This window comes from Poeciliopsis prolifica, unplaced genomic scaffold, assembly GCF_027474105.1.
Source record: "Poeciliopsis prolifica strain line A6 unplaced genomic scaffold, Auburn_PproV2 SCAFFOLD002, whole genome shotgun sequence".
Classification (NCBI taxonomy): domain Eukaryota; kingdom Metazoa; phylum Chordata; class Actinopteri; order Cyprinodontiformes; family Poeciliidae; genus Poeciliopsis; species Poeciliopsis prolifica.
This window is the reverse complement of record NW_026562377.1, coordinates 603,690-627,304: the sequence shown is the minus strand read 5'-3', so window position 1 is coordinate 627,304 and position 23,615 is coordinate 603,690. Positions and strand designations below refer to the sequence as shown.

Here is a 23,615-nt window from a genome sequence, read left to right as displayed (position 1 = left end):
TCAATGAACATTTTAACTCAACATGCAAGCAAATCAAACCGCAGTATTTTAAAGTGAGAAAAGTGAATCATTCATAGAATCACACTCCATTTCATTCCCAGGAGATTTTGTGAATGAACTGAGATTCTGATGTCTGAACTTCACGCGTTTGTTCCAGCGAAGAGAATCACATTCCAGATCCTCACTGACGGGCAGCAAGACGCAGCTTCTGACTCACGTCCGTCGTTCAGGGAGAGTTTTCCCTTCTGACTCGCGTTGCTTTAAAAAGACAGCAGGTGTTGAGAGCAGCGCCGTGTTTGTTGTCACATCAGCTCCTGCAGGAAACGACGGTCCATAACGGACCTTAATATTTCTGCTTCAGTTACATTTAAGGATGATTCTGTGTTTTACAAGATGGTGGCAGCCTCAGCCCGTCCATAAACCTCACATGATCCACCGATAATATTAACACACAAACAAGTGAATCAGCTGACTTTACAGAGCAACCAAGCAAACTTTAAAATGAAGATAGCGCCCATGTGCGCCAGGAGTTATGTGGAATTTCATAGCTACTAAATTTAACACAAGCTGACAATTAAGTAACATTGTATGCCTATCATATAACATTTAGTATTTTTAAGATTCCTATTGTTTGGTTCACCAACTTTAAGTCCACATTCAGCACCGTCTCCCGAGACAATCCAGTTCTTTCAAAAGGTTGATGGCCTATTTATGGATAAAGGCCCAGAAATCCTTTCAGGGCTTCTGTTGACCCAGTGTGTCGTAAGGCCGTCGTCCGTCCATGATTCAAGTCATTCAGGTGGCGGGTGTGACCAAACAGGATGTTTATGAGGTTATGAGAACAACAGGCAGAAATATCAACCATGTTGGACGCCTGACAAACATTCTCGTTTAGTTTTGTGCCAATTAAAACTCAGACATCTCGTCATGTCTCAGTCATCCATGTCATTTTTGTTGTCATGGAAAAGGTTTACAAAAACATTGGCACAACCCAAATAAAAGATTTTACAATCAATAACCATTAATAATAATGAGTATTAAGTGTGCATAAGTCATAATTAGGAAATGTGATCATTTTCATAGCGATTCCATTCTTGGAGGTGAAATAAATTCTGACTTTGAATTTAAAGTGTCTCAGCTGGTGGTGACGGTTTTTGAAGCGTTTTGTAGGGGAGCGTTCCCTTTCCGATAGAGGTTAAGATGCTTCTGCTACCTTCACTAGGTTAATAGTTTCTTCACTGTCAACAGAGCAGACATTCATTTGTTTTTGAGCTTTTTGACGGATTGGTTCTGTCATCACTTTCTACTTGGTAACCATGTCAACCAAAAGATCACATATGTGGACAAACAAAGGTACGTCAGGGAAACGCTTCGGTTAACGCCTCAGTCACATGACTTTGTGTAACTGGAAAGGTTTCTATTTTGTGTGAATTATAACATGGTTAATCAAACTTTTTTTATGACTGAAACCTTTACCACAGGTTCCACATGAGAAAGGCTTTTCACCTGTATGATTTCTTATGTGGTTAGTCAAATTACGTTTTGCATTGAAGCCCTTTCCACAAATGATACATGAAAAAGGCTTCTCACCTGTGTGAGTTCTCATGTGGCTTGTCAAACTTCCTCTTTGATTGAAACTTTTCCCACAGGTTTTACAAGAAAAAGGTTTCTCACCTGTATGATTTGTCATGTGGTTAGTCAAATTACGCTTTGTGTTGAAACCCTTCCCACAGGTTAAGCATGAAAATGGCTTCTCACTTGTGTGAGTTCTCATGTGGCTATTCAAATCATTTTTGTGTCTGAAACATTTTCCACAGGTTAGACATGAGAAAGGCTTCTCACCTGTGTGAGTTCTCATATGGCAATTCAAAATATGTTTTTGATTGAAACTTTTTCCACAGGTTAGACATGAGAAAGGTTTCTCACCTGTGTGAGTTCTCATGTGGCTAATCAAATTACTTTTTTGATTAAAAGACTTTCCACAGATGATACATGAGAAAGGCTTCTCACCTGTGTGAGTTCTCATGTGAACTGTTAATCCACAGTTGAATTTAAAACTTTTATGACACACTTTGCACTGTTTCAATGTTTTATTCTTCTGAATTTTCTTGCCCTTCATCCTTTGCTCTTCATTCTCACTTCTGGTCTTCTGTTGTTGTTTGTCTCTGCGGGATCCCGAGGCTTCGTTAGTCTTTATTCCCTGATGATGATCTGCTTCAGGGATGTTCTGAAAGATGATTTGGGTTCCATTGAGGTCTGGTTCTTGGTGGTCTGTTTCATCATCACAAAGCTTTAGGATTAAGATATCACTCTCCTCCTCTGCTGATTCCTGGTCTTCATCCTGACTGATTCCATCAGCCTCAGAGTTTGCCATCTGCTCAAGTCCTGATCCATCTTCCTGTTCCTTTATTTGTTTAACTTCTAGTTCCACTGGTTCCTCTTTCATTTGGTGAGATACAGAATTGGTTCCCATTAAGGTATTCTTCTCTTGGTCCAGTACATCCTGGTTTTCATCTTGACTGATGTCTTCAACCTCAATCTTTACAATCTGCAGAGATCCTAATTGATAATCATCTTCCTTCATTTGTTGCAGTTCTAGTTCCTCTGGCTCTTCTTTGATTTCTAGACATGCAGAATCTTTTCCTATTGCGTTATCCGTTTCTTGCTTTGGTGCAGAAAGGTCCGGTTCTGGTTCCTCTGCTCTCCCTTTGGTTTTCAGAGATTCCCTCTGGTTCAGAAAAGAGACGTCTTGTTGGTTGTGGATAAAATGATGAGCAAGAACATCTTGCTTGATAACAGACATAATGTGTCAAATCTGAAAAAATGAAAACAGAAAATCAAATATTAACATTTTTGCTTATTATCTGCAGTACTTGGTTCTCTGTTCATCTTTTATTGACCAAAAAAGGAACATCACAGCTGAAAACATTTTCAAGGTACAACTGATTGGAGGAGCTCTGAGAATAAAGATCCAAACGTTCTACCGGTTCTGATCCAAACGTTCTACCGGTTCTGATCCAAACGTTCTACCGGTTCTGATCCAAACGTTCTACCGGTTCTGATCCAAACGTTCTACTGGTTCTGTCTTTAGAGTGAACTCAGCATGAAGGTAACAACCTGGAACTGATGAACCAGGATACTTGGAAAGATGATGAGAGCTGTTATTTTTCAGATAAATGTTTTTTTTATTCAAAGTGATTTTTTTTCAGTAGTTTGATTTAAATTTGACCAGCAAATAATTGAGAAGGTTGAAGGTCGTGCAAACACAGATGTAAAGATTTATAGTTCAGTCTGTCGACTTTGATGGTCTCACCAAGTTTGACTGAGTTTAGCATTGAATTGATAGTCAGACTGATCTTTTGATGAGCAATAATATTAATCCACACAACAGACATACTCCATTTTTAAAGGGCTAGTCCTCGAGCTTGAGGTCTTTGGCCTCCATACCTGGTCACATGACACCGACAGGCAGGTTCATTCATTTCAATAATTGTCACTCATTAAATACTGAGAAATGTTTCTTTTTGTTTCACATCATGGATTTTACATCATGCATCATTTCAATACAATTGATGAAAAAACACACAAAGCAAAACTGTTATGGCAATTTATTACAAACATCCCAAAACCAGACATTAATCTTTGTGGAGTTATTTTTTTCTGAACATTGCTTTCTGTTTGGACTATAAAAAGAACACCAAAAGCATCAAACTTTGAAGACAACAGAGTTCAATATCTATATTTAATTAAAAACCTTTCACAAAATGTCAAATACAAAGAAAATAATTTGACAGTAAGAGTTTCAATTTTGATCTGCCTTGTAGATAAAATCCCGTTGGGTTCAGATCCCAACGGGATGTTATTGTGTCATATGTTATTATGTCATATTCTATTTGTAGATTCAACTCAATATTTAGACCAAACTGAAACCAATCCGATGTTTCCTCATTCCCATCTCAGACTCGTTTAAAGGAACATCTTCTGATGCTGCTTTTCTCACCAGTCACCTGCTCAGTGCATCTGTGTTACATCTTCAGTTGTTTTTTCACTCTCTTACTTCAGAGTTCATATTGAGGTCAAAGTGTCATTACTATCATGTATAATTATTAAGTCATATCTATGCAAGGAGTCTCAAGCTAAATTTGCCAGTACATGTCAGATCTAAACAATGTGCGAACACCAGAAAGTCTGGAAATCTGATCACAAACCTCAAAAGTTAGATTTATCTGCAAAAGTAGGTTTAATTATTCAAAGATTTACACAAATGTAAATACCCTAACCCTAAATGTAAGAGAATTTAAAGGTCTTTTCATTCAGCAGCAATATTAATAACAATAAAATCTTCCAACTTATATGGGTAATTTTCAACAATTTCTAATTACATTTTTACAAGTTTCATCAGGTAAAATGCAGCTACAAAGTCTTTTACTACAAGTATGAAATGGGAAAGGATTCTATTTTGTGAGTTGTAAGATGCTTAATCAAACTATGTTTACGACTGTAACCTTTTCCACAAGTTCCGCATATGAAAGGCTTCTCACCTGTGTGAGACCTCATGTGGCACGTCAAACTGCATTTTTGAAGGAAACCTTTCCCACAGGTGAGACACGAGAAGGGCTTCTTACCTGTGTGAATTCTCATGTGGCTAGTCAAACCACGTTTTTGAAGAAAATTTTTCCCACAGGTCATACATGAGAAAGGCTTCTCACCTGTGTGAGATCTCATGTGGCTAGTCAAACTACGTTTTTGAATGAAGCTTTTTCCACAAGTTAGACATGAGAAAGGCTTCTCACCTGTATGAGCTAGCATGTGAGCATTCAGAAATCTTTTTTGATTAAAACCTTTTCCACAGGTCTTACATGAGAAGGGTTTCTCACCTGTATGAATCCTCATGTGATAAGTGAAACTATATCTTTTATAGAAACCCTTTCCACAGATTATACATGAAAAAGGCTTCTCACCTGTGTGAGTTCTTATGTGTCTAGTCAAGCTACGTTTTTGAATGAAACTTTTTCCGCAAGTAAAACATGAGAAAGGCTTCTCACCTGTGTGAGTTATCACATGGCTAGTAAAAGTAGATTTTTTATTGAAACTCTTTCCACAAGTTCCACATGAATAAGTCTTCTCATCTGTGTGATATCTCAAGTGGCTTGTCAAACTACGTTTTTGAATGAAGCTTTTTCCACAAGTCAAACATGAGAAAGGCTTCTCACCTGTGTGACTTCTCATGTGGCTATTCAAACTATGTTTTTGCATAAAACCTTTTCCACAAATTAGACAAGAGAAAGGCTTCTCACCTGTGTGAGTTGTTATGTGGGTACTCAAAAATCTTTTTTGATTAAAACCTTTACCACAGATTAGACATGAAAAAGGCTTCTCACCTGTATGAATCCTCATGTGGCAGGTGAAATTTGATTTTTTATTGAAACCCTTCCCACAGATTATACATGAGAAGAGCTTCTCACTTCTGTGACTTATCATGTGACTATTTAAACTACGTTTTTGGATGAAACTTTTTCCACAGGTTATACATGAGAAAGGTTTCTCACCTGTGTGAGTTCTCATGTGAACACTCAAATTACGTTTCTGTACCAAACTTTTTCCACAGATTGAACAAGAGAAAGGCTTCTTCTCACCTGTGTGAGTCATCATGTGGCAATTCAAATCATGTTTATGACGGAAACATTTTCCACAGGTTATACATGAAAAAGGCTTCTCACCTGTGTGAGTTCTCATGTGAATAGTCAAACTAAACTTCTGAATGAAACATTTTCCACAGGTTAGACATGAGAAAGGCTTCTCACCTGTGTGACTACTCATGTGGCTATTCAAATTATGTTTGTGACTGAAACATTTCCCACAAGTTAGACATGAGAAAGGCTTCACACCTGTGTGAGTCCTCATGTGGCATTTCCAAGTAATTTTTTGATTAAAACCTTTTCCACAGGTTGTACATGAGAAAGGCTTTTTATTCGTGTGAGTTCTCATGTGACTATTCAAATTATGTTTGTGATTAAAACATTTCCCACAGGTTACACATGAGAAAGGCTTCTCACCTGTGTGAATTCTCATGTGAACTGTTAAATCACTATTACATTTAAAACATTTTGCACACACTTTACATTGTTTAGCATTCTGAGTTTTTCTGCCCTTCATCCTTTTCTCTGCATCATCACTTTGACCTCTGGTTTTCTGAGCCATTTTCTGTTGCCAATTATCTTTACTGGATCCTGAAGCTTCATGAGTCTTTATTTCCTGAAGCTCTACTTTAGAGAAGTTCTGTAAGTGGCTTTGGTTTGCACTTACATCTGGTGGTTGTTGTTGGTCTGTATCATTATCAGAAGTCTCTAGGACTAAATCATCAGTCTCCTGTTTTAGTATATCATGGTTTTCATCTTGACTGATGCTTTCAGCCTCTTTCTCTACCATCTGCTGAGGTCCTGATCCATGCACCTCTTCCTTTACTTGTTTAGGTTTGAGTTCTACTGGTTCCTCTTTGAGTTCAACAGGAGCAGAGTCTCCCCCCATTAAGGTATCTGTCTCTTGCTCCAGTACATCCTGGTTTTCATCCTGATTGATGTCTTCAATCTCAAGTTTTACCATGTGCTGAAATCCTGATTGATCATAATCTTCTTTAACCTGCTGCAGTTCTCGTTCCTCTGGTTCTTCTTTTATTTCAAGAGGTCCAGAATTTGGCCCCATTTTGATATCCATCCCTTTAGTACAATGTGGTCCTTCAGTCTTCATTCAGCAAAGGGTCGGATCCATACTCTCTTTACACATATCCAAGTTCTGGTTCATTGGCTTTCCCTTTGGTTTTTAAACGTGCTGTTTCCCTCTTTTCCAGAACAGAGATCTCTTGTTGGTAGAAGATAAATTAATGAGCAACATCTAGCTTAATAACAAAAATAATGGTGTGGGAAATCTGAAAAAAAAGAACAGAAAATGTAATATTAATTTTAGCTTATTTTCCATTGACCAGTTGCTACACCAGAAACTTGACAGCTACAGATCATCAACATGTTGCACATGCAACTGACAGGTGGAGCTCACTACTCAACTGAGTTTTTTTTGTGCAAACATGAAAGCAGACTGAGGTTTCTCTACAATCTTTAGACAAGACACAACAGAAAGGTAACTGCTGATACTCGGGTGATCTCAATATCATTTTTTTCCAAAATGAGTTCTTCAGTTTGCCAACATGAGTTCTGAAAAAGACATTAAGAAGGCGGTAAAGGTAATTTTATTTATATAGCACATTTTCAGCAACAAGGCAATACAAAGTGCTTTACAGTATTTAAAAGGAAATACAAACCAAAAGAAAGAGCAAAAGAAGAAAAAGCTAATAATGTTGATCCAAAGTAAATGAACTAGACACTCCTATATAGATCAAATGATAAGTTTTGAAAACAAATGCATTTTATGTAGAACAGGTTGGCCATTCTTCTTTTTAAGCCTACATTCCCTCTGAATGTCTAAAATCATAAATGGTGCGTAACATAGATTGTTCAGTTTTGAAATGTTTTATCAAATGACAGGATGTGTCTTTAGCTAGAGTTTAGCTCTATAGCCTGGGCTCCACTCCAAACTCAGGCCAGGTCAAAGTTATTTGCTTTGTCTGCATTTAATAAACCTAAAATACATACATACAGAGAAAGAATAGAATAGAATAGAATTCAACTTTATTGTCATTGCACTGTCACATGGACAAAGCAACGAAATGTAAGGCAAAACAGAATGAGCAATAAAGTTGTGTTAATGTATTATTGTGTAAGTAGAGGAGTAGTCCGTCCTTCCTGTTGGTCCAGGATGTTGAAGATGTGAACACAACTTTTGGAGTTGCTTTTTGGAGTTGCCGGTTACCCAGCATACCATGAAATCCAGAAAACTGTTGTGGCCGTTGAGAGGCCACCGTATGAGGGAATGTGCCGCAGGCTCAGATGCTGAAGTCTTGCTGAGAGTTGCAGGAACTTGCTGGTTCAGTTGGACTGACCACTTATTTGGCTGTTTGGATTTCACCATTGAGAAAGAGGTCACAACTTGACATATGTGGTCTTGAATCAGGGATTTATTGAGGCCGCTGATGATGCTCCATCAATCATCAAAGACTGGTGGGGGAAACAGTGTTTAAAGACTTATTTACAAATCCACACACACCGTATGGCTCTAAAAACACACCTCACTGCCTTCACTGCCTCCTCTCCTTATGTTGTCTATATATTGCTGTCATGCACAAAGGTTTTGTGCAACCCTACTATGTGTCCAATAGGAAACAGTGAGAGACATCATTTTTCCTTAATGTGGTTATTCTCATCTAATGAAAAGGTGCAGCCCTGAAGGGTTGCACCTTTCCACCAATGTCTTAAATGTTTCTTTGTATTTTGTTCTTTGGATGGGCTGTACTGAAATGTGGATTTCCCCCTGAATGAATCATTCATTATTTATTCAAACTTGACAGCCAGGATTTGTAGAATGAACAATTTGGGTCATTAACATACAAAGTGTTTCATTGTCCCTCAACTCTTTAACCAATCAATTTATCAGCACCAGTGATTAGCACATTTGTCCCTGACTGAGTGAAGACATCCATTATTATCCCCCATTTTTTCACAGTCCTGTTTCTCATTCACAAACTGTGACTCCTGGCTCGCTCGCCACATAACGCTGCTTGGGGTACGCACTGCCTTCTACTTTAGTAACTAGCTGGTACTTTGCACTGATCAGAACGATGACCAGCATGGAGTCATGAGTTGACTGAGAAATATGCTACAGTACAACTACTATATATTCAGGATCGTAATAACCATTGGGTATTGAATTTAATGCCAAAGTCAATGCAAGTGTGTTTGTGTCAGGTTGTTTTAGTGAACAGATGAAGCTACATGAGGCAGCAGCATTCAAACCGGAAATGAAAGGAAATAGGATTTGGTTCAGGCAGTCAGGTGGGTTACAAATGTAGAGCAAAAGTCAAGAGAAATCTCTGACAATAAGATTCTTGTTTTCTTTAACAGAGACATACTTTTCTTAGTACCCTGAATAACGACAGCCTTCCTCCAGTGCTCTGCCATAGAGCTTTCAAAGATCTGCTTACGGCTGCATGGATCACCACCATCAGCTCTGCTCTTACACCAGGATATTTCTGACGGGTATTTCTGCCATCAAGGCTCTTGCCGGATTTTCTGCTGTGACGGACATAACTCTGTTAAATCTACCTGGACTGCTGTTCATCGTCCACCTAGGAACACTGGTTGCTGTGCTGAGCACAGTGCGTTTTCCCAACTGGCTCGGTCAGCTATCGCTGTTGTCAATCACAATAAAAGCATCAACTTTGGTCTCTTCAACATCCACTTACTCATGAGTAAAGGATATCTTGTGCAGGTTATAATCTCTGACAGAAAGATTTTCTGTGCTTAACTGAAATGTGGCAACATCCGAACAACTTTGCTCCACTCAACGACGACGCTACTCCTCCAGGGTTAGTTTACATCACTCAACCTCATTTTTCTGTCAGAAGGGGAGGTTTCGTAATAATCTACCACGAGAAGTGGAGGCCAGGATCTGTGACTGTTCCTGTCTGTCATTCGTTTGACGCAACTGTAGTCAGCTCTCTGGACCAACTCCCACTATAAGTGCCTCCTAACAGCAGCAGGCAGCTAACAGCAGTTAACATGGGGCTAATAGCAACATGCAGCTAACAGCAAACGACTGCAAACAGCAGCATGTGGCTAACAGCTGCAGAATCTAAAAAATCCAAATAAAAACTGACTAACCAGCAAACATCAGAGGACTGAGAGCAGATCCCAGCTGCTGCAGAGGAGACGCATGTTCAGAGTTTTAATAAACCAGGTCTGTAGGGTTATGGTTAGCCTGATCTCAGTGGTACAACACAACAATAAAACAATTGGCAGCAAAAAAAACAAAAAAAACACTAGAGAATAAATCAAGCTGTAACTCTACTGGGACCATCCTTACCCCCCCTGTGCTGCGCGCTCTCCAACTATCAGGCCAATTTTACCAATGATAATTTAATATAACATAAATACCAGCAGAAAAACTCGTCACATTAAAGGAATTATTTCCAATTTAGTCTGAGGATTCACTAACAAAGTAGCTCAACTTTACTGCTAAATTTTCCCATAAATAAATAACCTCTTAACTACCGACATGCAGCAAAGCTCCTCAAACTAATGATCCAACTGTGATTAAATGAAATGAAATACTGAGAAATCTCTAAAACTACTTAAAACAAGACGAAATCAACAAATGAAGACAAGCATGAACCACAAAAGCAGCTCGACACAAATCAGTGGGCAAATATGAAATGTGCACGCTGCTTTAAACGGCTTTAGAAGACCGACAAATATCCACCAAAACTCTTAAGCAACAAGCATTAAACAAACATAAAAGGACGACTCAAACGTCTTATTTAGCTACTTTATCCAGATCTGGCACAAGTTGATCAAACTCAACTCAAATTTCAGGTAAAGTTCAGAAAAATATCAACAGAAAGTTTCCAAGATCCTGGTCTTCCTGTCGCCATTTTGGTAGCGTGAAAAAAGCTTTCCACTTCTTTAGTTATGTTTCCATTTTGCAAATTGGAATTACAAAAAGTATTTGCTTCATGGAATTTAAAACATTTTGAGGACAAATTGGTTTTTCAGCTGTTTCAAAATTTGTGTTTGTCTCAAAGCTGCAATGGAAACTTTCCAGCATCTTGAGTTGTGAACAACCAAATGTTACAAAGTCGAGACAAAGACAACAGGAAGTGGCAGGAGGATGGTGGCGCGTGAACAAATTCAGTCAAGTGTGACATTAATTGTGTTTCTCATTCAATGGGAGCATCATGATTGTGAAATTGTGTTTTTTGGACAGCGGAATGTGGAGTTTTCTAAATATCTGTAATAAAAATGCAGCGACTGAGAAGAACTGCAACATTTGAATGTTGTTGATAATGTTAAGAAGGTCATGATTCCATATCAAATACTCTGATACTGAATTAAATATATTTAAATGTCAAAGTGCATATTAATAAGCGTACAATAGAGTCATAAACACACTAGCTTTAGCAAGATGCTAACTTCCATCAGGTGTCCCATAAAACAAACAGCACACAAAAACCCACAATTCAAATCAGCATATTTCGTAAAGAAATATATGGAGTCAAAAAAAACTTTTAATATACCTATATGAAGGCACAAGTATCGTAAAATATTTACAAAACCATTTCTATAATGTCATGTTCTGTCAATCGCATTTTAGCTTCTCAATAGTAGAATTAGAAATAACTGATATTTTATGACTATTTTGTTTGTCATCCATCTGTTAAACACAGAAAAGTCCAGAGACACAAACGAGCAAAAGAGAAGAAATATTACAGGAAGCAGAGAAATGGAAAATCCAGAACCGGCTGGGATTAATCCAGATTTTAATCTAGATCCAGATGAGTTTAGATCAACTGAACAGAAGCAGATGTTCCGGTTCTGGATCCTGAACTTTGATTATCATTCAGGAGTTTTTGCTTCGTGTCATTAAGTCTCTTTTTTAAAGCTTTTAATTCCGTTTAAGTCTTTTTTCATCGTTTTAGTTCCATTTTAACGCATTTCTGTCATTTTTAATCTTTGATTTTACACAGAACTTCAGCCTTTGGGTTTTAAATGAAGCACATTTAGTTAGGATGAAGAATCGCGTCCTGTGTTTTGTTTCATTGTTTGCATGATAATGTCTGACATGGATCATCCAGATTCACCTGCCGTTCGCAGTTCTTCCTCCTGCCTCATCAATCTTTCGGCGGTTCGTCTCTGATTCTCTGCAGGTTGAAGTTTAACCGCATTTGTTTCCACTGCAGGCTGAAATGGGCCGAAACCGCCGCTAACGACCACAGGAAGCTAACGCTGCGAGCGCCTTGCTAGTTACTTCCGCCGGAAGTGTCACACGGAGAACAGAGTACAGAAACAGACCCTGTACTTTAAGTTCCGCCTCCAAATACAAATTTTACATTTTGTTCAGACACCACACTGAATATAATATAAAGCTGCATGAACATTTGGGTTACGCAATACTCCAAATACATTTTCAGTAATTACTGATCTTCATGTCGACATTGATGACATCACAGTTCGGCCGTTACCAGTGGATTGACGGACATTTGAACATGATAGAGGCTGAGGAGTCTGGTTCTGACCCAGTGGGCTTCCCGTAGGCGGTTACAGTCTGAGCTCTGATGCGTCTGTTGCTCAGACCAATAATCTCATCGGCTGCGTGTCGCTGGGCTGAACCCGTCCTCAGATGGACGGGCCGGATGTGGCCATCTGGTGCTGGAGCATCAGAGAGGATGAGGAGGATCTGCAGTAGAGCCGTTTGATGGACAGAACCAAAATCTGTTTTTGACCAGAGGAGGTCAAAAACAGAGGAGGTCTGCAGGTGTAACAGAGTTACAAATGTGTTTATAACATTTTTATTTCTAATTCATTTTATATCGAGAATTTGTGAATTTTATCTTATTGAGTTATTTTGATTTGTTGCATTTGCCTGCAGGGGTCGCTTTTCTGCGCTTTGCCTCCATTATGTCTCCTAGGCTTCCGTAGTTGCCCCAGCCCTAGCTCCTCCCCTCAGCGTTGTTTCGCGCTGCTGAGTCAGAGGAAAGTTTGCTGCAGTGATGTATGTTTTCTGTATGAATATTGTTGTTTACTCTGAGGTTTCTACCATGTGTTGTTTATTATTGCTGTTAGTGCGTTATTATGCAGTTTTGACAGTCGTTGCCGATTTTTCTAAACAGTTTTATTATTTCTTTTTTTTATTTTGGCGCGAACAACCGGTGCTAGTTAGTCTAGCACAGTTCGGATGAACTTTATTTTTATTTTCACATTTAGGGCTGGAGTGTAAGGAGAGGATTTGGAGAGGAAGCTAATTTGTTTTGTTCTTCTCTCCCAGAATAAAGAAAAACTTGATTGAAATCTGATTGAAGCTTCTTGAAGAGATTCGTTACACAGGCTCTGCAGGGTCTGGAGGGTCTGGAGGATCTGCAGGGTCTGGAGGATCTGCAGGGTCTGGAGGCTCTGGGTCTGGAGGGTCCACTTTTGTCTTCAAAAAGATGAAAAAAGTGGACTGTAACAGGTAATATAACTAAAACATTTTCCAAAAACAGCAACAGCTTTGATATTTCATTTTATGCTGACAACTTTTTTTCCATATTTCAAATTTTAAATTAAAGGCAAAGTCGATCTCCTTTTCTATCCTTTAACTCATTTATTTTATTTTAAGTTTATTTGATAGGGACAGACACACATCGACAGACAAACTGAACAAACCAGCAGAGTGGGCATCTTGGTGTCTTGGAGTAAAAAAGGCAAAGATCTACAGCAGAACTGCTTTCTGTTGCTTTCATTTCACAGAAGAAATAAATCTGCTGCAGAGACAATCAGCCGCATAAAGCACAGCTTCACAGAGAAGAACCAAGCTGCAGAACTGAACAATACAAAATGGATGGAGTTTGTGTGATGCTGCAAAGGCAGGTGATGAACCTGAACCTCCATCCTGGAGGGACGTGGAGCCTGAACGGGCCATGAATTCATGTTTCAAACATGAGCACAAAGTCTCTGCGGGAAATGGGTTTCAAACACGAACAATACCCAAATATTTATTTGGCTGCTTTTCTGAGACGTTTCTTCACTCCGTTTGGTAAAACAGCCCCGCCTAAAGTCAGGCGTCACACCGGAAACTGGCGGCCGGACTTCCGGTGGAGGAAAACAAAGGAGCTAGCTACGTTAGCCTCGTTAGCTGTGCCGTGTCCGGGTTCTGTTGCGGTTCTGCGCAGCAACAATGTGTTCCGTTGAGCCTCTGAGGGAGTTTATCAGAGAGAGACTAACTGCTGCTGCTGAAGAAATCTTCACCCAGCTGGAAAAAACCATCGTCCGGTACGAGGAGGAGATCGACCGGCAGCGGAGGCTGCTGGACCTCAGCTGGACCCGAACCGAGCAGAACCCCGCAGGTAGGTCCGCTGGGTCCGAACCGAGCAGAACCGGGTCAGTCCACAGTGAGCAGGTTCGGTACCGGCCTGGAGGTAAATTTATCGAGGCGTGATTCGTACAGCGCCTCCTGCCGGCCAGACAGCAGGCGGTGTGGAGAGAAAATAAAAGATGTAAAACTATTTCCGGTAAACGGCCCGTTAAAATGAAGCCGCGGGAAAAACCGCCGCCTCACAAATCAAATCCACCCAGAGCTTTAGCTTCATACTTCCTGATACTGGAGCACAGACCCAGAGTTTCTGTCGCAGTGAGACCTCTTGTTTCTACATCAGCTTTGTTCTAATATTATTTTCTATCTGCTGAGATTTAGACACCAAGAAAACAAAACTATGTTCATTGGAAGCACTTGATTCTAACATAAAATAGATAACATGCCGACAGTATTAGTGGCATAAGTTTGTTCTTGTTACTTTCTTATTTTTTCATTTTAGTCTTTAAAATCCCAGAATTGGCTCTTGGCTTTCTGTTTCTGCCTGTCTGAGGTCATCGATAGTCTGAGGTCATCGTTAGTCTGAGGTCATCGTTAGTCTGAGGTCATCGTTAGTCTGAGGTCATCGTTAGTCTGAGGTCATCGTTAGTCTGAGGTCATCGATAGTCTGAGGTCATCGTTAGTCTGAGGTCATCGTTAGTCTGAGGTCATCGTTAGTCTGAGGTCATCGTTAGTCTGAGGTCATCCTTAGTCTGAGGTCATCGTTAGTCTGAGGTCATCGTTAGTCTGAGGTCATCGTTAGTCTGAGGTCATCCTTAGTCTGAGGTCATCGTTAGTCTGAGGTCATCGTTAGTCTGAGGTCATCGATGCAGTGGGTCCGGACCAGAATGTTTGTGAAATCACTTATTTCATGTTTCATAATTTTGTAGAAATCTGTTTTCGCCGTGTCCACCTAAAAAGTCTATAAATCACAATATCCGATGTTTAAATGATTCATTTGTGTGTTACTGCTGCTAATCAGTATTTGAACACCTGTGAGAATCATTGTTCATATTTGTAGCCTTTGCTTACCATCAGTGATTTCCTGAATCTAACATTATTTCTCTGCTTCAGTTAAAAAACCCACAATCCTTCACTGCATCAGTGTCACATGGCCATCAATGTTCGGATCCATTCCTCCTCTTATGGATTGTCTTGGCTGCTGCAGCAGCAGCTGCTGCTGCTGGTGGTAGTGATGGTGGCGGTGTCATGCTGTGGGCATTTTCTTGGGACGTGTTGGGATTCTAACCAAGTGAAACACTCAATAAAAACCAAAGCTTAGTTTTAGTTGACACGTGTGCTTGCAGTGTTTTGGAGCCGAGCGCTCAGGTGAGGAAAAAATTCAGTTACTGTCAAAACTTAGTAATTCAATTAATGCTTTTGGATTATTATATTGCATGCAGGTAATTTCATAACGTTGTGAATAAGAGTTTTATGAAAAGTTTGCAATTTATGCAAATGAGTTGTGCCGCGCTGCAGCGATGGAGAGAACAGACAAGGTGGACGGAGACACACGGAGTTTCAGTTTGATTTTGTTCAGGTTAGCTAATGTTCTTGTAAAAGAATTACACAAAACTGGAATAAAAATTTATTTTGCATCTTTACATTGGCGCACTGTGAAAGTGTTTATTTTTTCTCCTCAAATACTTGAGTGAAATCTGACAAATGAACCTTGTGGCAACACACAGCTGCTTACCGAGGTTGTCAGCCGGAGTCACGTCGGCTCGGCTGGTTCTGGACCCGCGGTCCAACAAACAGTCCTCTCCAACGCAGAAAGCTTCTGTTGTCACCTTCCAGTGTGGCTTGGATACAGTGTGGCGTTGCTCTGAGCCACAGTGATCAGTTTCCTTTGTTTTGCTTGCAGGCGTCCCGCAGCATTACAACTGCAAGGAGGAGGAGGTTGAGATGGTCCAGCAGCCCTGCAGCCCGGCGGTGGAGGTCCATTTGGATCAGGAGGAACTAGAATCTGTGCAGGTTAAAGAGGAACACAATGAGCATTGTGTCAGTCAGAACCACTTAGCAGAACTGGTTCTGGCTGAACCAGTTCTGAAAGAAGAGACGGATACCTTCAAGGTGAGTCCTGTACCTGAGCAGGACCGGCCCAGAGAGCCAGAATCAAACAGAAACCTCAAACCTTTTATGGGTCCTGTTTCTGATGACGACGACCTGAGAGAACCAGAACCAAACACGGACCAGAACTCTGCTGATTCCGAGGACCAGAATCAGAAGAAAAGCAATGAAGACAATTCTGATTCCAGCACAGAAGAGTCTGAGCAAGATGAGGGAAGTCGCAAAACAAAACTAAAAAGGCCCCGAAAAAGTGACACCAATTATAATCTGTCATCTTGCAAAATTTGTGCAAAAAGTTTCACTCAGAAGTATCTGATTGCACACATGAGAACCCACACAGGTGAGAAGCCTTTTAAATGTCCCACCTGCGGCAAAAAATTCATTCTTAAAAGTCATTTAAAAAACCACATGAAGATTCATAGTGGTGAGAAGCCTTTCTCTTGTCAGACCTGTGGGAAAAGTTTCATTCAGAGGATGAATTTAACTCTTCACATGAGAACGCACACCGGCGAGAAGCCCTTCTCATGTGAAATTTGTAACAAGACCTTTGCTAGCAGAAGTCAGTTAACTACTCATGTGAGAACTCACACAGGAGAGAAGCCTTATGCTTGTAAGACCTGTGGGAAAAGTTTTAGTACCAGAGGTACTTTGATTAGTCATATGAGAAGTCACACAGGGGAGAAGCCTTTCTCATGTCAGATCTGTGGACAGAGTTTCTCTCAGAAACCAGGTCTCAAAGTTCACTCACGAAAACACACAGGAGAGAAACCGTTCATGTGTCAAACCTGTGGAAAGAGTTTCAATCAGAAAAGTGCCTTGCTCACACATATAAGAACTCACACTGGTGAAAAGCCCTTTTCTTGTTTGACTTGTGGACTACGTTTCATCATGAAAAGCAGTTTGACTCAGCATATAAGAACACACACAGGAGAGAAGCCTTACTCTTGTCAGATCTGTGGGAAACGTTGCAGTTTAAAGGGTAATCTGAAGTTCCACATGAGGATTCACACAGGGGAGAAACCATATTCATGTCTTACATGTGGAAAACGTTTTGCAGTAAAATGTCAATTAACTCGTCATATGAGAACTCACACAGGTGAGAAACCCTTTTCCTGTCAGACCTGTGGAAAGGGTTTTACCAAGAACCTTTATTTAATTGCCCACATGAAAACTCACACAGGTGAGGCGCTTTAACCGATAGGTCAGAGGGCCCAACATGTGGTGCCTGTGCATGGCAGTCTCCCTTCTGTCAGACTGCTTATGGCTACGATGTAGCTCACAATCTTTAGTGTGTTCATACAGTAATTTATTGTATGAATGCCTTCGCATTCATACAATAATCACAATAATCGCTGTGATTGAGACGGCTCGCAAGAATATGAATTCCACTTGATTCGTAGGAGACGTGGAGCTAAAACTACAATTTAGGTTTTCCTGGTTCCCTGCAGCAGGTCACTGCAAAATCAGCAACAGGAATTAGTACTGCTGAAAACTGGACAGAGTAATGTCCCAACATTTGACTTCTCCCAATGTCTCAGGCTACGTTCACACAGTCAGTCCTGATGTGTAATTCAGATTCCAAATTTAAATTCTTTTATTTTTTGATGAAATCTACTTTTTTCTGTATGGGTTAGGGTTTGTGCCACAGACATAATGAAGAGTAGACGCGTCATGCACGGCTCTAGCCTATTGTCGCTGACAGGGCGGCCATCTTTGAAACAGTTTCAAAATAAAAGCCTGTTGGACTCAGGTTCTTTTTAATTAGTTTTGGTACACTTCTGCTTCTGAACCAATTTTAATTGATAAATTGAAAAAATCTGCCTGTTGCATCCTGAAGTTTGATCAAATTCTTTATGAAATAAAGTGTTTGTCTTATTTTTGGTGTTTTCTCACACATTATAAATACATTCTAATCCTGCAAGATGGATGTTTTATTAATGTTTTATTATACACAGTTTGCATTAAATCATTTTAAATGCATTAAATAAACCTTGTTCATTGTTCAGTAGAAGCAATTCTTTTTAATAAAGACTGTTTATTATTTATTACCATTTATTCACCCTCGTTTTCTCTGTAGCTAATAAATCAAATCTGTTACATCCAGATCTCAGTAAAACCATTTTCAGTTGAATTCCTGGATTTTACTCATTTAACCATCTTAGTATTGCTCAGTCAGATCGGTTTCCTCTCTACAGCAGACTGATGAGTGGACTAATGTCTCACCACATTAGTCCAAAGCAAAGCGCCAGAGTTTAACAGACAGTTTAGGTAAATACAGTAAGATGGAATAAACCCGAACAAATTTCTCCATTAAATGTCAGAAGCTCAGAGAATGTACTATAAGGTCTGACAATGTTTTTTATGGAAAATTGTTCCATCAGCATCCTAATTTTTGAAAACTCCCGTATTTTGAACGAGATGTTTATCATCTAAATAATGAACTGACCTTTCAGTAAGGAGAGACGCGTCCTGTCCATCCTGTGGCTCCATGACTGGGCAGTAAACCTGTTCAACTGGCTCTGGGTCAGTGAGTGACCACATTGGGTAAAGAATCCTATATATGGTGAGACTTGCAGCTCCAAGTCAGAACTCATTGCAGGTTCAGCTGCTGTGCTGTGGTTGCTGTTCTCTCCGTTTGCAAACGACACAGAAATACAAGAATTTTGCTCTTTGCCAGTGTTAGGAAAATTATTATCTTAGTTCATTTACCTTTATTTGAATGGTTATGTTTTCATATTATTCTGTGTGTTGTTTTCTTTCCTTTATTGTTTATTCTTAACTGTCTTTTAGGGTTTTCTCTTGAGGGTTGGAAATGTCTCACATTTCTGTGTTACGAGCCACAATGATCTTTATCTGTATCCTGAGACGATGGGACATCAACGGAAGACTTCCAGAACATCCTGGAGGAAAGAGTATTGGTCAATTGTTTGCATGTCTGAGTGAGACAAGCCAACCTCTTTTTATTCACATGATAATAAAAGTTAGTTGGGGACTGAGAGCCGACGGAGTTGACCTCAGCGTTTGGCAGCGGTTCTCTCCGCGTCGGGCTCTTCTCCCCTTTTCTGCGGAAAAGTAATTTGTGTCTTTGTGTTGGGTTTATTTTGTTCCCCAACCTGCAAGAATCAACCAGAGTCTCAAGCTGATCTGTTCCACACAGATTAGATTTTTTTCCAGTGCATTTAGTTGCATTTGGCAGCCATGTTTCCATCAGCGGTTTGCAAACATTCATTTCTTCTTTATCAAAGACTCTGATCAGAAATCCTAAATGTGGAGAAAATACCAAATCAAAAGACTGACAAACATTCAAGTTGATTAAATATTATTATAAAGTAATTTTATTACTCAGAGTTAAATGAGTTAAAGGAAATACAAACAAAAGAGAAGCAAGAGAAAACAGTCAAGAACTACTTATTGGTTCCTCATGTTCAGTGAGAGAAAATCTCTGGATTCATGACTTGATCCAACTGGATGTTTGATGATCCTGAATGTTGATCTAAAATAACGAGTCGCTTCTCTAGTTTCTCTAACTTTGTTCCAATTCCTTTTCTGGGTTGCAAGATAATTATAAGTTTGTCTCCAGTTTCCTGTGTTCTGATAGAATCTCATCTTCATCACCTGAAGCGACACGATGACGATGAAACATGAGCTTCAACTTAAACTCTGCCGAGTTTCTGATACTCAGGAAATGACAAACTCTTGAAACTTTATTTATTCAGATTGATAAATATCATAACAGCTGGAGCTACTTTAATATTCTTTCTCTGCTGTTTGTCCTGATCCAACTGGATCTTCTGGACCTCCACTGTGATGAACCGGTTCCGGTACCAGAGAACTCACTCTGCTAGTGAAACCGGTTCCGGTTCTGGTACCAGACTTCGCTCTACTCCACCAGCGAAGCGGCGAAGAAGTTTTGCTCGTTCTGCATCTGCTGCCTGAAGATCTGGTTGGCCCGTTTAATCTGGGCCGGCGTCTTCAGGTTCTTGTTGAGCAGAACCTTGTAGTGCTTCTCCGGGTCGCCGTGCATGTTGCCCTTCTTCCAGACGACGTAGGCGTTGCAGTAGCTTTCCTCCAGGCTGTTGGCGATCCAGATCCACAGCCTGGAGCAGGGCAGCAGACTCACGGCGAAGAAGATGGGCTCCTCCTTGTCCATGATGGTTCTGTAGTCCAGCAGGTACCGCTCCATGGCCGGGATGGGTCTGATGTCCAGCGGCGCCTGGCAGAGCAGCAAACAGAAGTTCAGGACCAGAACCCGCCCAAGTTTCTCCACCCTGAGGAAAACCTCCTCACTTTGAGCTTGAACCGGTCCAGAATGTAGTCGGAGAAGTTCTGGTAGTTCTGGTAGCGATCCCGCATGAAGGTCTTCAGGTCGTCGGGAAGCGGCCTGCGGCTCATCCGGCCCAACATGTCCGTCACGTTCAGCAGGTACAGGACGTCCTGCAGCATGAAGGCCATGTAGTCGTCGGCCTGCAGGTCGCCGCGCTGCATGTGCTGCAGGAAGGAAGCGGCAGGTTACCGAGCCACAGCTCTTCATAAACGTCCTGGACTTTCCTGCAGTCGGGTCACAAAATCATTTCACGACTTACGGACAAAACATTCAAGAAGTTTCACTTTACAGAAAAGGTTTTCAGTCAGAATAAAACAAACTGCTGAAACCAAATCTGCTGGAACTGCTTCCTGCGTGGCGACGGTCACCAGAACCTTCATCTGGACCATCTGGACCCGCCTCACTCTCACCTCACACTGAGTCTTTCATTTTATTCACATTTTTGTCCCACAAAAAAACCTAAAATATCTGAAAAGAAAAATTTCAGTCAAATAAATAAAACAGAAGATTTGGAGCTGAAATCTGTTTCCAGAACCAGAACCTGGATCAGAACCTGGTTTCACCTCAGAATGCATCCATAAATCACTTTATAACTTTCTCCCAATTTATTTCAGATCCTCTGAAGAATAAAAGTGTTTTTTCTCCAGAATCTGGAATATAGGTGGCTCAACATCGTCCCCACTGGTCCTCAACACAGGCACACCGCAGGGCTGTGTGCTCAGCCCAGCTCTCTTCACCCTGTTTACACACGACTGCGTTGCCATCCACCCCACCAACACAGTCGTCAAGTTCGCAGACGACACAACAGTAGTGGGTCTCATTTCAGACAACAACGAGACCCACTACAGAGAGGAGATTCTGCAGCTCACTCAGTGGTGTTCAGCCAATAACTTGGTGCTGAACACAGGGAAGACCAAGGAGGTCATTGTGGACTACAGAAGGTCCAGGAGGACGGGTCACACTCCCCTTCTCATAGATGGAGAAGAGGTGGAGCGTGTGGACAGCATCAAGTTCCTGGGCCTCCACATCACATCTGACCTCTCCTGGAATACAAACACCTCCCACCTGGTGAAGAAAGCACAACAAAGGCTCTTCTTCCTCAGGAAACTGAGACGGGCTGGACTTTCCTCACGGCTGCTCGTGAACTTTTACAGGGCGACAATCGAGAGCGTCCTCTGCCTCAACGTGACTGTGTGGTACGGTGGCTGCACAGCACTGGAGAGGAAACAACTGACACGGGTGGTGAGAACAGCACAAGGCATTGTGGGATGCCCCCTCCCGGACCTGGACTCTATTTACATAGGCCGGGTCAAGAAGAGAGCTGGATCCATAGCCATGGATTCCAGCCACCCGGGCCACAGTCTGTTTGTGCCGCTGCCATCAGGCCAGCGGTTCAGGAATATACGGACTACAACAAACAGACTGAGAAACAGTTTCTTCCCCACAGCCGTCAGAGCCATTACTCCCTGCCGCCCCCTCCCACACATATCATAACCTCACATACACCCCCCCCCCCACACCCCAACCCCCACACAGCCATATTGTTCTGCACTTGCACTGTCACATTATCTGCACTTTACCATAATTGGACCTGTTGCTTCTTCTTTGGTGTGGTTGAGTGCCTTTAGTTAATTTTAGTTGTATATATTATTATTATTGTGTGTTTGTTTATTTAATATTGTATATTTTGACTTTTTGCACGGGAGTTGCAATAGAAATTTTGTTGAATCCTGTTCAATGACAATAAATGCTATTCTATTCTATTCTATTCTATTCTATTCTATTCTGTTCTGTTCTATTCTGTTCTGTTCTATTTTATTCTATTCTATTCTGTTCTATTCTATTTTATTCTATTCTATTCTATTCTATTCTATTCTATTCTATTCTGTTCTGTTCTATTTTATTCTATTCTATTCTATTCTATTCTATTCTATTCTATTCTATTCTATTCTATTCTATTCTGTTCTGTTCTATTCTATTCTGTTCTATTCTATTCTGTTCTATTCTGTTCTGTTCTGTTCTATTCTATTCTATTCTATTCTATTCTATTCTGTTCTATTCTATTCTATTCTATTCTATTCTATTCTATTCTGTTCTGTTCTGTTCTATTCTATTCTATTCTGTTCTGTTCTATTCTATTCTATTCTATTCTATTCTATTCTATTCTATTCTATTTTATTTTATTAGGCCCGAGCAGCTAAGCGCTGCGAAGGCCTATTGTTTCTGTACTGTTTATTATTATTATTATTATTATTATTATTATTTTTCTTCCCACCTCTTTGGGGGGCTTTTTGGGGCCTTATCATATTGGAAAACTCACCAAACTTGGCGGAGGCCTTAAGCCTGTTTAAAAATTTTGATTTTTAAGGTCATCACAAAAATCCCACAAGAAATGGCTCAATAGCGCCACCTAGAAATTTTCTAAGGACCCTTTGCTATTCACTTACTTTATCCTAGAGACATGAAATTTGGTACACTTGTAGAGCTCCCCAGGACGCTCAAAATTTACAATTAATGTCATAGTGCAAGAATCACAGGAAGTCAGCCATTTTGGATTGAAGGTCCAATTTTGAGGCCATTTTTGCCGTTTACAGCCTCCGTATTTGATCGAACTCCTCCTAGGGATTTCGATTGATCGGCTTCAAACTCGGTCAGTCTGTTCATAAGGCATGTCCCATCTAAAGTTATCAAAACGGTGAGTTTTTGAGTATGCTGAAGGGGGGTTAGCAGGGGTCAAAGTTCACCTACTCGCCGTAAAAAAATAAACTGCTATATCTCCTACACAGAAACTCACAGAGGCACCAAAGTTTCTGTGATAGATCATCATCGGGTGTCCTACAATACCCTATGGTCGAATGATGACATCACTTTGGCCACGCCCCCTGAGAACAGGAAGTGTAATGTTTTACTGTGAACTTTCGCTATCTGACCCCTTTGACCTCATCAACATGAAACTGTGCCCAGACACAGAAAACATGTTGGTGTATTGAGGATTCCAACCCCGACCAGCTTTGATGGAGCAGGTGGGCGTGGTGGCATGGCGAAGTGACCTGTAACGCCATAGCCATACGTTTGGCTCTAAATTCCACATTTTCAGGCCCAGCTGCTGCAAACTCACAAGGATGGATCTTCATGCACTCCCCGACAGGAATCCATCAGAATATTTGGAGGGCGTAGCCTAATTTCTCTATAGCGCCCCCTAGAAAACTTTAAATGATCAGCCCCAAGC

General features: G+C 40.6%; 3 protein-coding genes across 4 annotated transcripts; 1 reads left to right on the top strand and 2 right to left on the bottom strand.

Annotated features, from left to right (window-relative positions):
• Positions 1-1,364: 1,364 nt before the first annotated feature.
• On the bottom strand, positions 1,365-6,346 carry LOC129379165 (zinc finger protein 37 homolog). The gene is made up of 2 exons (XM_055059816.1): positions 6,307-6,346; positions 1,365-2,815 (listed from the first exon to the last, which is right to left on the bottom strand). Exon 2 carries the CDS (start codon positions 2,801-2,803, stop codon positions 1,418-1,420), a length of 1,386 nt encoding a protein of 461 aa, XP_054915791.1. The 5' UTR covers positions 2,804-2,815; positions 6,307-6,346; the 3' UTR covers positions 1,365-1,417.
• Positions 3,594-11,884, bottom strand: LOC129378883 (oocyte zinc finger protein XlCOF6-like). The gene is made up of 2 exons (XM_055059389.1): positions 11,747-11,884; positions 3,594-6,925 (listed from the first exon to the last, which is right to left on the bottom strand). Exon 2 carries the CDS (start codon positions 6,745-6,747, stop codon positions 4,429-4,431), a length of 2,319 nt encoding a protein of 772 aa, XP_054915364.1. The 5' UTR covers positions 6,748-6,925; positions 11,747-11,884; the 3' UTR covers positions 3,594-4,428.
• A 1,767-nt stretch (positions 11,885-13,651) lies between these two features.
• On the top strand, positions 13,652-19,179 carry LOC129379084 (zinc finger protein OZF-like). 2 transcript variants are annotated; one of them, XM_055059672.1, is made up of 3 exons: positions 13,652-13,987; positions 15,857-16,402; positions 18,853-19,179. In XM_055059672.1, the coding sequence occupies exons 1-3, from the start codon at positions 13,819-13,821 to the stop codon at positions 18,906-18,908; spliced, it is 771 nt and encodes a 256-aa protein (XP_054915647.1). In that variant the 5' UTR covers positions 13,652-13,818; the 3' UTR covers positions 18,909-19,179. The 2 variants fall into 2 exon arrangements, with proteins under 2 accessions (XP_054915647.1, XP_054915639.1); XM_055059664.1 differs by lacking the exon at positions 18,853-19,179 and having other exon boundaries at positions 15,857-17,937.
• Positions 19,180-23,615: the final 4,436 nt, after the last annotated feature.

What these genes read in the sequence shown, in the direction of transcription:
- LOC129379165 (XM_055059816.1), bottom strand. Translation starts at nt 2,803, where the DNA reads ATGTCTGTTATCAAGCAAGATGTTCTTGCTCATCATTTTATCCACAAC.
- LOC129378883 (XM_055059389.1), bottom strand. Translation starts at nt 6,747, where the DNA reads ATGAAGACTGAAGGACCACATTGTACTAAAGGGATGGATATCAAAATG.
- LOC129379084 (XM_055059664.1), top strand. Translation starts at nt 13,819, where the DNA reads ATGTGTTCCGTTGAGCCTCTGAGGGAGTTTATCAGAGAGAGACTAACT. An exon ending in AACCGAGCAGAACCCCGCAG is followed by an intron (nt 13,988 to 15,856) that starts GTAGGTCCGCTG and finishes TTTTGCTTGCAG; the next exon opens with GCGTCCCGCAGCATTACAAC.